Source organism: Canis lupus, chromosome 7 (genome assembly GCF_003254725.2).
Source record: "Canis lupus dingo isolate Sandy chromosome 7, ASM325472v2, whole genome shotgun sequence".
Taxonomy (NCBI): domain Eukaryota; kingdom Metazoa; phylum Chordata; class Mammalia; order Carnivora; family Canidae; genus Canis; species Canis lupus.
In genome coordinates, this window is record NC_064249.1 from 24761809 (window position 1) to 24774280 (window position 12472).

Consider the following 12472-nt stretch of genomic DNA (forward strand, 5'->3'; position numbering starts at 1 on the left):
ATGTATAATGCATATACATATATACACATTTATACACACACACAAGTTCTTCTTTTAACAATTACTTAATTTTTGTATCTCCTATGATGCAATTAATTTATTCCCAAAGCCAAGTATATACATTGCCTGGTAAAAGCTTTGTCACCCATCCCAAATTGCTACCCTTTTTCTACTACGGCAAAAGGAATGCTAGTACAGAATAGCAAATACTATCCCTGGAGAGTTCATTTCTATTTACAACAGCACCTGTAAGTTTACCTAAGACCTAGGCCACTGTTCGACCAAGACCTCTCTTACCCAAAAGCAAAAAAGGTCAGAGTGGTTCCAAAGTTGAACTTAATAACAGAGTTTTAAGAAGTAAAAGGAGTCTGTGGAATTTCACAGCATATATTTCTCTGACTTTCCCTATATAAATCCTAAACCCTAGATTGACCTAAAATCTCAAGACCACATCAGGATCTCTCTATGAAACTAAGGGGTACCCAGTAGAAATAGAGAAGCAAATAAAAACACTAAGTCTTTGTCAAGGTGTGTTTGGCACTTTGACACTAAAAAGGTAACTTTAAAAGGCGTTTTGACATTTTTTAAGAAATATCACACAAATACTATATCTATAAAACCCTTTCCTGAAAAATTCAAAGCATTTTTACCAAAACTTATAGGTTTATATAGCTATTATTTTAGTACTCAGAACTAAACTAACATTTTTTTCACATTCTAACCTTAGAGAATAGGCATTTCAGAGTTTGAAAAAAGACCTTCAGGGAATTTTATAGGTTCAGGATACATTTAACCTAATTTCTAAGACTTGGTTCATTTTATTTGTTCATTCAGCAAGCACTTACTGAAAACCTGCTATGGACCAGATACTACTCTCAACACTGAAGCTACAGCACAGAAAAATACAAATACTCTGCTCCCATGGAGCTTATATTCTAGTGAGGAAGTCAGACAATAAACCAATAAGCAAATAAATATATAATACCAAGTCAAAGAAAGTGCTGTGAAGAATATAAAGGCCCAATAACAGGGAAAAGAAAAACAGTTATATGATCCGATCAAAAAAGGTTTCTTTTGATAAAATGTTTGAGGTGAAACTGTAAAGAAATAACAAAGCCACTGCGAAACCAAGGAAAATTTGTTCAGGCAAAAGAAAGAATATGCAAAGGTCCTGAGGTAGGAATAATGATGGTGTTTGAGAAAGTACAAAGAAGCTACTAAGACTGAAATGTCATAGTGAGAGAGATCAAGAGAAAAGAGAAGGGTAAAAAATCAGGTCAAGGCAGTAGTTTATCAGTGGCCAGACATAGTAAGAATTTTTTAATCACAAGTGTGACTAGAGGCCACTGAGAGTAGGAGAACATGATCGAATTCAAAGAAACTCAAGGTCCAGATGACAGTCAATATTATTCCTAATTAAGCATAAGAGAAAAAGCCATTTTGCTTCTTCCCTGTCTGATGTAAAAACGTATATCTTTGACTCGCTCTAGTTTTTTTTGAACCACGGTTATATAACAAGGGGGAGACAGGTTTTTATGTTCCTTCTGAACAAAGAAACACAAATTGGGATCCCTGGGTGGCGCAGCGGTTTGGCGCCTGCCTTTGGCCCAGGGCGCGATCCTGGAGACCCGGGATCGAATCCCACATCAGGCTCCTGGTGCATGGAGCCTGCTTCTCCCTCTACTTGTGTCTCTGCCTCTCTCTCTCTCTGTGACTATCATAAATAAATTAAAAAAAAAAAAAAAAAAAAAAAAAAAAAAAAAAAGAAACACAAATTATAGGTATGCTTAAAGTTCTATTTCCATTTATAATATTCTAAGCATAATTCTGTAAAAGCCTCTAATAAATAAACAACACGGTCTAAACCTAAACATGTTTACTTTTCATGTCTAGAGAGTAAAAGTGAATTCACAATAAGTCCTGTGCCTAATTTATGATATAACATCATCACCAACACGCAAAAAATTTTTCATAAATGTCTAGGGAAAATAAAAAAAAAGATTAGAGCTTACCTCACAGAACCTTCTGGAACATTAGGTACATACAGAGTAACAGGAAAGGGGTGATGACTGGAAGATTTCATAGTTGCCATTGCCCGTAAAGCCTCCACTTCATTACGTGGGGAAGAAACCTTCATACATCCTAAGTAGGTCAGTTTGTTAAATAAAACACTATCTTCCTCAGGTAATCCACTTGGAGAAGATGGTCTGGGTGTAGAAATTTCTGAAGAAAAACACACACACCCACTCAAAAGCTAATGGAAAATGTCACAGTATTATTTCACCTACTGCCCAAAAACAAATGAAAAACTGCAAACAAAATTTAGGTCTGTGTTTTCAATTCTTTTGATGTTATGCTACATCTTAATTCAGAGTTCTGGAATTCTGTACTCTCAAAGCCTCTCAAAGTATTCCTACTTAGCTATGACTTCTATAAAGGAAAAAAAAATTTTAAGTTTTTATTTTAAAGAATCAAAGATACAGAGTACAAACAATGTAGAATAGAAAGAAAAAAACTACGCTAAAGGCAGGGTGAAGCAGCCTAAAAATAATGAAGATTAAATAAAACTACTATGGAAGAAAAAAACTACACTAAAGGCAGGGTGAAGCAGCCTAAAAATAATGAAGATTAAATAAAACTACTATGGAAGGAGCCTCAGTGTCCATCGAAAGATGAATGGATAAAGAAGATGTGGTTTATGTATACAATGGAATATCACTCAGGGGATCCCTGGGTGGCGCAGCAGTTTGGCGCCTGCCTTTGGCCCAGGGCGCGATCCTGGAGACCCCGGATTGAATCCCACGTCAGGCTCCCGGTGCATGGAGCCTGCTTCTCCCTCTATGTCTCTGCCTCTCTCTCTCTCTCTCTATGTGACTATCATAAATAAATAAAATTTAAAAAAAAATTAAAAAAAAAAAAAGGAATATCACTCAGCCATTAGAAATGACAAATACCCACCATTTGCTTCGACGTGGATGGAACTGGAGGGTATTATGCTGAGTGAAATAAGTCAATCGGAGAAGGACAAACATTATATGGTCTCAATCATTTGGGGAATATAAATAATAGTGGAAGGGAATAGAGGGGAAGGGAGAAGAAATGGGTAGGAAATATCAGAAAGGGAGACAGAACATGGAAGATTCCTAACTCTGGGAAACGAACTAGGGGTGGTGGAAAGGGAGGAGGGCGGGGGGTGGGGGTGACTGGGTGGCGGGCACTGAGGGGGCCACTTGACTGGATGAGCACTGGGTGTTATTCTGTATGTTGGCAAATTGTACACTAATAAAAAATAAATTTATTATAAAAAAATAAAAAATAAAAATTGACATAGAATGAATGAATAAATAAGTTAATTAACAAACAAACAAACCAAAATAAGTTAAAGTTTGCCTTGGCTATAAAGAACCTGCATAGCACCAAATTTATTAAGGAGCCTAATTTCCCAAGAGAAAGTAAACAATGTTAAGATATAACATCTCAAACCAATAACAACAAAAGCAAACCCCTTTTTTGGCTCCTTTCTGGCTTGCTGACTTCTATGAACTATGTAAGTATTTCAGAGATCCTATCATTGCTTCCTATGGTCCTATAATTGGTTCCTCCAATTCTCCTCTCCTTGTTATTGAGTTTCTTTAAAAATATTAATTAAATAAATAAATAAATAAATAAATAAATAAATAAATAGTGAATGAACAAACAAACAAACTTGTTCACTTTAATTCTAAAACAGCAAAGGTCCAACTGTGGTTAGAGAGTATCTTTCTGCATATATCAGATACTATTAAACTCTCCTTTTGCCAACTCTCTCCATCCCCACCTGAAATCCACATTGAGCTAGCCTCTTCCCACTACCCATATCCATACTGCACAAAATAAAACATGCCTGTCTCACCCAAACTAGATCCTTGGACCAAGCTCAAATCCTCATTACCAGGAGATTCCACTTATAGAATATCAGTAAATAATTCACAAGTCATTCCTAGCTCCCAAACACTATACTATAACATGCAACCTCACCACCTACTTTCTTCTACTAAGAAACTAAAGCCCAGGGCACCTGGGTGGCTCAGTCAGTTAAGCATCGGCCTTCCACTCAGGTCATGATTTCAGGGTCCTGGGATGGAGTCCCACATCCAGCTCTCTGCTCAGTGGGGAGTCTGCTTCTCCCTCTCTCTCAAATAAATAAATAGAAATCTTTAAAAAAAAAAAAAAAGAAAAACTAAAGCCATTCAAAATGAATTACTTCATCTACCATGTTCTTCAATCACTGGAACATGTTTTCCCCCTTTGAATTAGTTCAACGTGCTATATTTCAAAAGGGATAAATAAAATAAATGTTAAGGCTGAAGGCTAACATGCTTAGACTTATTATTATATGCATTTTTTGTTAACTTAGCAAGCACTTACACAACAGTTATTTGCAAGATCCTATGATTAAACCATGTTTCAGTAGCTTATGAGCATGACAGATTAAGTAGTTCAAGTGGTCTTACTTATATGTAGTTGGAGTCTTACCAAAAAAATAACAGATAAAAGGGACAAAAAGGCTTTTTGAAAAAATATTTCACTACTCTACGTAACTCACAGATTTGTGTAACTCTGTACATCCTAAACAGAAAAACAGTACAGAAATTGATCCCAAAAAAAGACAAATGACAAAAGAAGCAGACAAAATTTTCAAAATAACTATCATAAATATTGAGAATTTAAAGAAAAGTATCTAATAAAACAAAGAAAAAAATGAAAGAGGACCCAAAGAAATTCTAGAGTTAAAAAATGCAAGATGTGAAATCAAATACTCCTTAGGTGGCTGTAACAGCAGATTCTAAATTGCAGAAGAAAAGAAGAACGTAAAAAAAGTTCCTTGGGATAAAGGAAAACGATACTAGAGGAAAACTGAAGAGTACCAGAAGTTCTAAATACAAGGGTAAGACTTTCTCCTCGCTTTTCATTTCTTTAAAATACAACAGATTTTTTATAGTGAAAAACTAGTATTGTGTAGAATTTGTAACATGTATAAGCAAAATAAATGACAAATGCAACATAAAGTCTGCAATAAAATAAAAGAAAGATCCTCAAAGTATACATGAAGTGGTATATTATTATTAAAACACAGACTTGTTAAAGACTTGGGTCACAGGGTCGCCTGGGTGGCTCAGTGGTTGAGCATCTACCTTCGGCTCAGGGCATGATCCTGGGGTCCTGGGATGGAGTCCTACATCAGACACCCAGCAGGGAACCCGCTTCTCCCTCTGCTTATATCTCTGCCTCTCTCTGTGTGTCTCTCATGAATAAATAAATAAAATCTTAAAAAAAAAAGGTCATAAGACTCAGAGCAAGAACTAAAACATTATACATTTTAGATATGACTGTATACAATTATAATACAGTAATATACCAGTAATGGGTATAAACTGTAATATTAAAAAATATTCAATCCAAAGTAAGGCAGGAAAAGTGGGGAAAGACACAAAAAAACAAAAGAGACAAAGAGTAAATGAACAGTAAGAAAGCAGGTACACTTATATCCAAACTTGTAAAAAATTATACTAAATGTAAATGGTCAAAGACACTGGTCACCAGCTTTTTCTATAAAGGATCATATTAATAAATATTTTAGGCTTGTAAACCAAGAAAAAAAGATTGGATATTATGTAGGTATTTATATAAAAAGAGAAATGGCCTCCCACAACTTTTTTTAACAAAACTCAAAATTTAATTTATGGACACTTTGAATTTGAATTTCATATAAATTTCATGTGCACAAAATATTATTCTCCTTTGACTTGTTTTCAACCCTTTAAAGATATAAAAATAATTATTACCCTCCAAACCATACTGAAAACAAGTAATGGGTAGGGTTTGGCCCACGAGAAGTAATTTGATGACCCCTGGTCTAAACACACCAATTAAAAGTTCATCAGATTGAATAAAAAAAGAAAAGCTCAACTGTATGCTATCTACAGAAACACACTTTAAAGACCTAAATAGACTACAAATAATTTTTTTAAAATAGTAGACATATCATGCAAACACTAAAGAAAACTAGAGCAGTTATATGAATATCAGAAATATTAGACTTCAAAATAAGAAAGAGAAAAAGAGGAAAAAGAGACATTTCACAATAATAAAAGGGTCAAATCACCATAGAAAACTTAGTGGTTATGCCCCCTAATACCGGAGCTTCAAAATACCTACAGCAAAAACTGGCAGAATCAGTCAAGCTGAAGTACTAAGTCTGCTATAGCTTATCTCTCTTAACTAAAAACACTGAACAGAATATAAAAAGTACACAAAAATTTTTAAAAAGTAAACAATAATTAACATTAAAGAGACGAGTCAAAACTTGAAGAACTACCTATACAGTGTTGTTTCCCTTCCCCCCACACAATCTTTTATCCTCAGATTTGACCTAAAGCCAGTCCCAGTTGCAGAACTGTGCAAAGAACAACAAAAATGCGAAAGAAATTTTTAAAAAAATGGGATCCCTGGGTGGCGCAGCGGTTTGGCACCTGCCTTTGGCCCAGGGCGCGATCCTGGAGACCCGGGATCGAATCCCACATCAGGCTCCCGGTGCATGGAGCCTGCTTCTCCCTCTGCCTGTGTCTCTGCCTCTCTCTCTCTCTCTCTCTGGGACTATCATAAATAAATAAAAATTAAAAAAAAAAAAAAAAAACAGAAAAAGGAGTGTCTGCAAACCACAGAGTGGGGAATTATAACTTGTTTTTGGTTTTGTTTCCTCTATCTTTTCTCTCCCAGTTCTACCATAAAGCCAGCTGCAGTTATGGAGCTGCATTGCAATCAATGAGGAAAAGGGATGGGGGAGCACAGACATCTAAAACTTAAAGGAAAAAATCTATCCAAATGTCTAGAACTACCAAGCAAATAGGTTCACTACTGTGATTCAAAAATGGAAACTTTTGAAAAATTTCTAAAAATGGAAAAAATCACTATTTTTTTTTTCTCTTTTCTCTTACTACTTTGTCTTAAAGTAGACTCCAGGCATGCAGGACTGCTAGACAGCACAACAAAACAAAAACTCTAAAAGAGAAATCTATCTTTCTACTTAGAAGAAGGAGGAAAATGAGCGCCAGGAACCCAGAGAGCATGAGAGAAATCCCATGGAAAGTTGAGGAGAAGAAAGTAATCCCTAATTTTGTGTATGAACTAATACAAGTTTCAGGCTCACCACCAATGCTGTATATGTGTGTAACAAACCAAAGAAGCACAGCAAAGGTTTTGGGAACTGAAGTGACTTTGGAACCCGAAGGAAAATAAAACTTGCAGTCTGGACATCACCAGGTAGACTGCCTGATAAAATAAAATAAAATCAATGTTCTTCAGAGGATTTTAACTGGAAAAAGAACTTCAAAACATAAGATTTAGAAAGTCTGGAAGATAATCCACTTACTCAACAAACAAAAAACAGAAAAAGGGAACCAACTCTCAAGTGAAAGAAGAATCAACAGATACCAATCCCAAGAATATGCAGTGCAAAAATTTTCCAGAACTTTAAAACTGTAAATGTATTTACAATTTTTTAAAAAATTGTAAAATTGTATAATGTATTATAACCATGCTCCATAATATAAAGGTGAATTCACCTGAAATGAATAAAAATATTGAAATCCTTGGCAGAGAAACAGAAAATGTAAAAAGAACCAAGGTAAGAAAACAGAAAAATAAAATATCTAATATTAAAAATTCAGCAGAGAAAAAAAATAAATAATAAAATAAAAATTAAAAAAAAAATTCAGCAGAGGACCTCAAAAGAATGGAGAGTAAAGAGTCAGTGAACTTGAACACAGGTCAACAGAAATTACTAAAACTGAAGAACAAAGAGGTAAAACTTTCAAAACAATGGAGAGAGTCTCAAGAATTGTGGAAGAATGAAAATATCTAACATTTTTGTTGTCTGAGCCCTAGGAAGAGAAGAGAAAGTGACTGATACAGAAAAATATACATATATTTCTAAGACACAATGGCTGAAAACTTCCCAAATTTGGTGAAAGACATAAATTTACAGATTCAAGAATCTCAGTCAACTCCAATAAAAATAAACTCAAGTAAAACCAAACCCATATAATCAGAAAGATAATCTGAAAGGTATCAAGAAAGAAAGAATCAGAAAGATATAATCTGAAAAGATAATTAAAGTATACAGAAAAAACCAGCATGTTACAAACAGGGAAACAATGAATGTTCAAAGAAATGGATATTTCTCCACAGAAACTATGAAAACAAGAAGATTGTAGAATAACATATTTAAAGTGCTAAAAGAAAAAAAACTATCTAAATGCTTTTCAGAAGGACATTGCTCCACAGAAACCTTGGAGGATCTACACTAAAGTGCTTCAATGGAGATGAAGAGCCTACACCCTGCCCAACACCCATTTTAAGATGTATATATAATTATTGGGCTTGGACCCAAAAGTTTATGTGATTTTATCTTCAGGTTCAACATTCCAATACTATCAAGGATGAGGATGCTGATAATGAGGAAGAGGAGGATAATCATGGTATTTTATTTGGTACTTCGTGAGGCATTTTACAAAAATACTTAAAATGAATGATCTTATTTAATCCTCCATCATCCCTATACAGCAGATTCTATTTTATCCCTATTTTACAGATGAGGAAACTAAGCATTAGAGAAGTTAAATAACCTGGCCAAAGTCACAGAGCCATAGATAGTGCTTGGGTTCAAACCCAGGTCTGAACTTCAAATATTATGTCTTAACCTCTATGAATGGTCTACAATAGGATGAATTAAAAGAACAACGTAGTTCTCATTCTGCATTTAATTATACAGAGTATCAGCTCTTCAAGCGAAAGAACTGTTCTATCCTCTTTTTGTTTACAGCATTTACTAATAGTGTCTAAAAGGACAGACTATTTATATCAAATTAATTAATCAATAAATGAAATATTTTTAGGGCTAGATATCCTTTCAGCAACCTATCATAGGAAACGCACATCATCCTGGGCATCACCCAGAACCTATCCCAACCACAACTTAACGTATTGTAACTGCATTCTTCTTGTAGACAAAACTCACTGGTAACTATCCAATTATGACTAATGGAGATCTTGAGGTAAGTAGGCAAATAGCAAAATATTTTTACCCAGGCAACAGTTTGAGACCTGGTAAAATTACACACCAATGTAAATAATTCATTTCCACCTAAATATAAATTCAGTCCTCTTCAACTCATACTTCTTTAACCCCATCACCCTTTCCTCAGCAGAAAGAGTAACAAAGAGTATAAAAAAGAAGACTCACCTTTGTATCCAATATTTTAGTATACTGCAATAAACTAGCAAAGATTCCCTGTTAGAGTTGCTCCAAGTAGCCAAGATATAAGATCATCAAATGACAAATTGAACAAGTTATCATGATGTTTAAACAAAAGCTTTCATCTGTCTAGTTTTATAACGAAAAACAACATACCTTAAATGTTTATTCTAGGCCATTTAAATCTAGATAATTTCCATACAGTCCCTTGTCATTAAATGTGTCATTTTAAACCAGCCACAATAATTCTGTTAAGCAAAACTGTGTTGACTGCAACTAGGAAATGGCAGCTGAAACATCTTGTCTTAGTCTGTTAAGGCTGCTGTAACAAAATACCACAGACTGGGCAGTTTATAAACAGCAGACATTTACTTCTCACAGTTCTGGATGCTTGAAAGGCCAAGATCGAGGGACTGGCAGATTTGGCATCTGGTAGGAACCCACTCTCTAGATCATAAACAGCACTTTTTCACTATATCCTCAGAAGTGGAAGGCACAAGCTAGTTTTCTGAGGTCTCTTCTATAATGGCACTACTCCCAATTATGAGGGTTGCACCTTCATGACCTAACTACTTCCCAAATGCCCTACCACCTTCTGGGTTAGGATTTCAAAATGAATTTTGAGAAGGACAAGAATATTCAGATGTTTTACTATTGAAAATAAAAACTACAAGCCATTTTAAAAGAATAATTTATTCCAACAACCCATCAGAGCTACATTAGAATATAAAAGGTATTTCCTTCTTTCAATTAATACATTAATTATATAATTATTAAAATAATTATATAAGGGTGCCATCAGTGTGCTTTGGGCTTCTTGGAAGGAGAAGAGATTTAAGAAATTCAAAAGATAAAGCACAATGAGTAATATAATCTCTCACAGTCTCTTAATCAAGAACAAAAATTAATACTTTTTAAGGTTGTTGCTAATCTTGTATTTTTACTTAAAATATATATACATAACTGTTTAGTTTAAGTTCCCTTGAACTTAATTCTAGCTGCATGACTATATATTGAGACCTATAAGTATTTATAGTGAATTACCAAACCAGGGCATTTTACTGAGGACCCAACACATTACAAATATCTTCTCCTAGTCTATCAGTAAGCCATATTTATTACATAGAGTAGCTGAGAATGTGTCAGTGGAACAGAGTAAAAAAAAAATAAAATAAAAACAAAAACTTGAAATTTTTGGTGCCTGTCACTAATGGTCCATTTGGAGGAAATCCCATGAGTATGATATATGAATGGGTTTTTTTAATGTTAAAATGTGGTTGTCTAAAAATTTAATTAAAATGCAAATCAAAGCCAAGAAATCCATTTATTATGGTACCATTCTCATTAAGAAGATTTAAGTTTTTATGTATTAAAATATAACTAGCAGGGTATCCAGGTAGCTTAGTCAATTGAACATCTGACTCTTGGTTTCAGCTCAGGTCATGATCTCAGGGTCATGTGATAGAGCCCCAAGTCAGATTGCTCATTTAGCAGGGAGACTGCCTGAGATTCTCTCTCCCACTCTGCCCCTCCCCACACCACGCATGCACTCTTTCTAAAATAAATAAATAAATAATATATATATATATATATATATATATACACATATTTTTTTTTTAGAACAGATATAACTATCTTTTTTTTAATGATGTGGCTGTTCCTACCCAATCATAAAGACATTCTCCAATATTTCCTTCTTATAGGCTTATTTGGAGTAAGTATTATAGTATTGTGTAGCACTTTGGCCTAATCTATATTTACCATATAGCAACATTCAGAAACGGATCATTGGCTCTGAGTCAATCAGGATAATTCCATCTTGTCTGTAAGTGTGATTTCGGGGTTTGAATGTAACCATCAGTTACTATCAATTTAGGTGATTACCTTGGCTACTAGAAAATGGTTCAATGTAGGGAAACTTGCAACTTTTGTTCAATAGGTAAAAAAAGAGAGCCTTTCCACTCTGCCACCAGCCATGAACAAATCACCTGGCTCTAGTTACCAATTTTTGCTGCTAACTACTTTATGACCATAAAGGAAGCCACTTCGAAAGGTGACATGGAGAAGATCAAAGCTGAGTAGTTTACAAAAAACACTATCAGAGCCCAGATCAAACAACATCCCTAGTGTCTAACTCAGCTTAAGTAGGAGTTGGCTTTGGTTTGGTTTGGCTTTTTTTTATACTCAAAACGATTTTGCATTATAAGCTGGTATTTCTACTATAAATCCCATTCAATCACAAATGTATTTATTACTTAATACACTGATGGAATTGATATGCTTTTTTACTTAGAATTTTCACAAATGATAATCTAAAATAACTGTAGCCAAACTAAGTAAAAAGGTATATCACATCAAAGATAGCGTCCATTACACTATTTCCAGATACACAAGAATTTATTCAATTGTTCAGTATTTCCTAAGTGCCTACTATGTGCCAAGTGCTAAGAGTAAAATAAAGACCCAGATATAGTCCCTGTTCTCAAATAACACTGACATTGATTTCACATGTAGAAAAATGTAAGAACCAAAATGGGAACTGTTGACTAGAACCAAAAACCTGGTGGCTGGTAGCCCTGATCTTAGAAAACAAAATGAAAAGGACTTCTAAATTTTCATCTTAAAATTTTCATGATCACTTTATCCCATTTCTCTTACGGTGTTTATAGTACCTGTATTTGAGGGATCCAAAATTAATTGAAGCGATGGCTTATTTGTTTGACTGGTTGAAACATCTCCAAATGAATGGTCTGAAATCTCACTGGAACTTTGACAATCAACAAGATGACTGCTTTGCCCTTTCTCAGAATCTCTCAGAATCTCTTCCATGGCTTTCTCCAATTGTTCATCACCATTAGAAACTACCTATAAGGAAAGCAAGACAATTCTGTTTCAATCATACTATGGTTCTGGGGCTTAATGAAAATATTTTATTTCTAGAAGATATTAAAACAAGCTAAATTTTAAATTTAAACATAAATTACTAAATACCAAGAACTTATACAGTTGCACCTAACTATATCTGATCCAAGATCTAATTTACAGAGATTTTTCCTTCCTTTCCTTTTCTTTTTTTCCTTAAGAACACATTCTAAAAACCAAGTAACCTTAAATTTATGTGTTTTACAGGGAAAAACAGTTAAGTTTAAATAGAGTGCTTACTCTACTATTTAAAAA

At 34.3% G+C, this 12472-nt stretch overlaps 1 protein-coding gene across 6 annotated transcripts in view; it reads right to left on the minus strand.

Moving 5' to 3' along the window:
* RABGAP1L (RAB GTPase activating protein 1 like) overlaps positions 1-12472 on the minus strand; it is a 729489-nt gene that overhangs the window by 657257 nt on the left and 59760 nt on the right. For all 6 annotated transcript variants that reach the window (XM_049112262.1, XM_049112263.1, XM_025430245.3 and 3 more), the window contains 2 exons: positions 11968-12160; positions 2013-2223 (listed from right to left, as the gene is read on the minus strand). In XM_049112262.1, coding sequence (XP_048968219.1) covers positions 2013-2223; positions 11968-12160 — 404 coding nt within the window. The remainder of the gene's footprint in view (positions 1-2012; positions 2224-11967; positions 12161-12472) is intronic.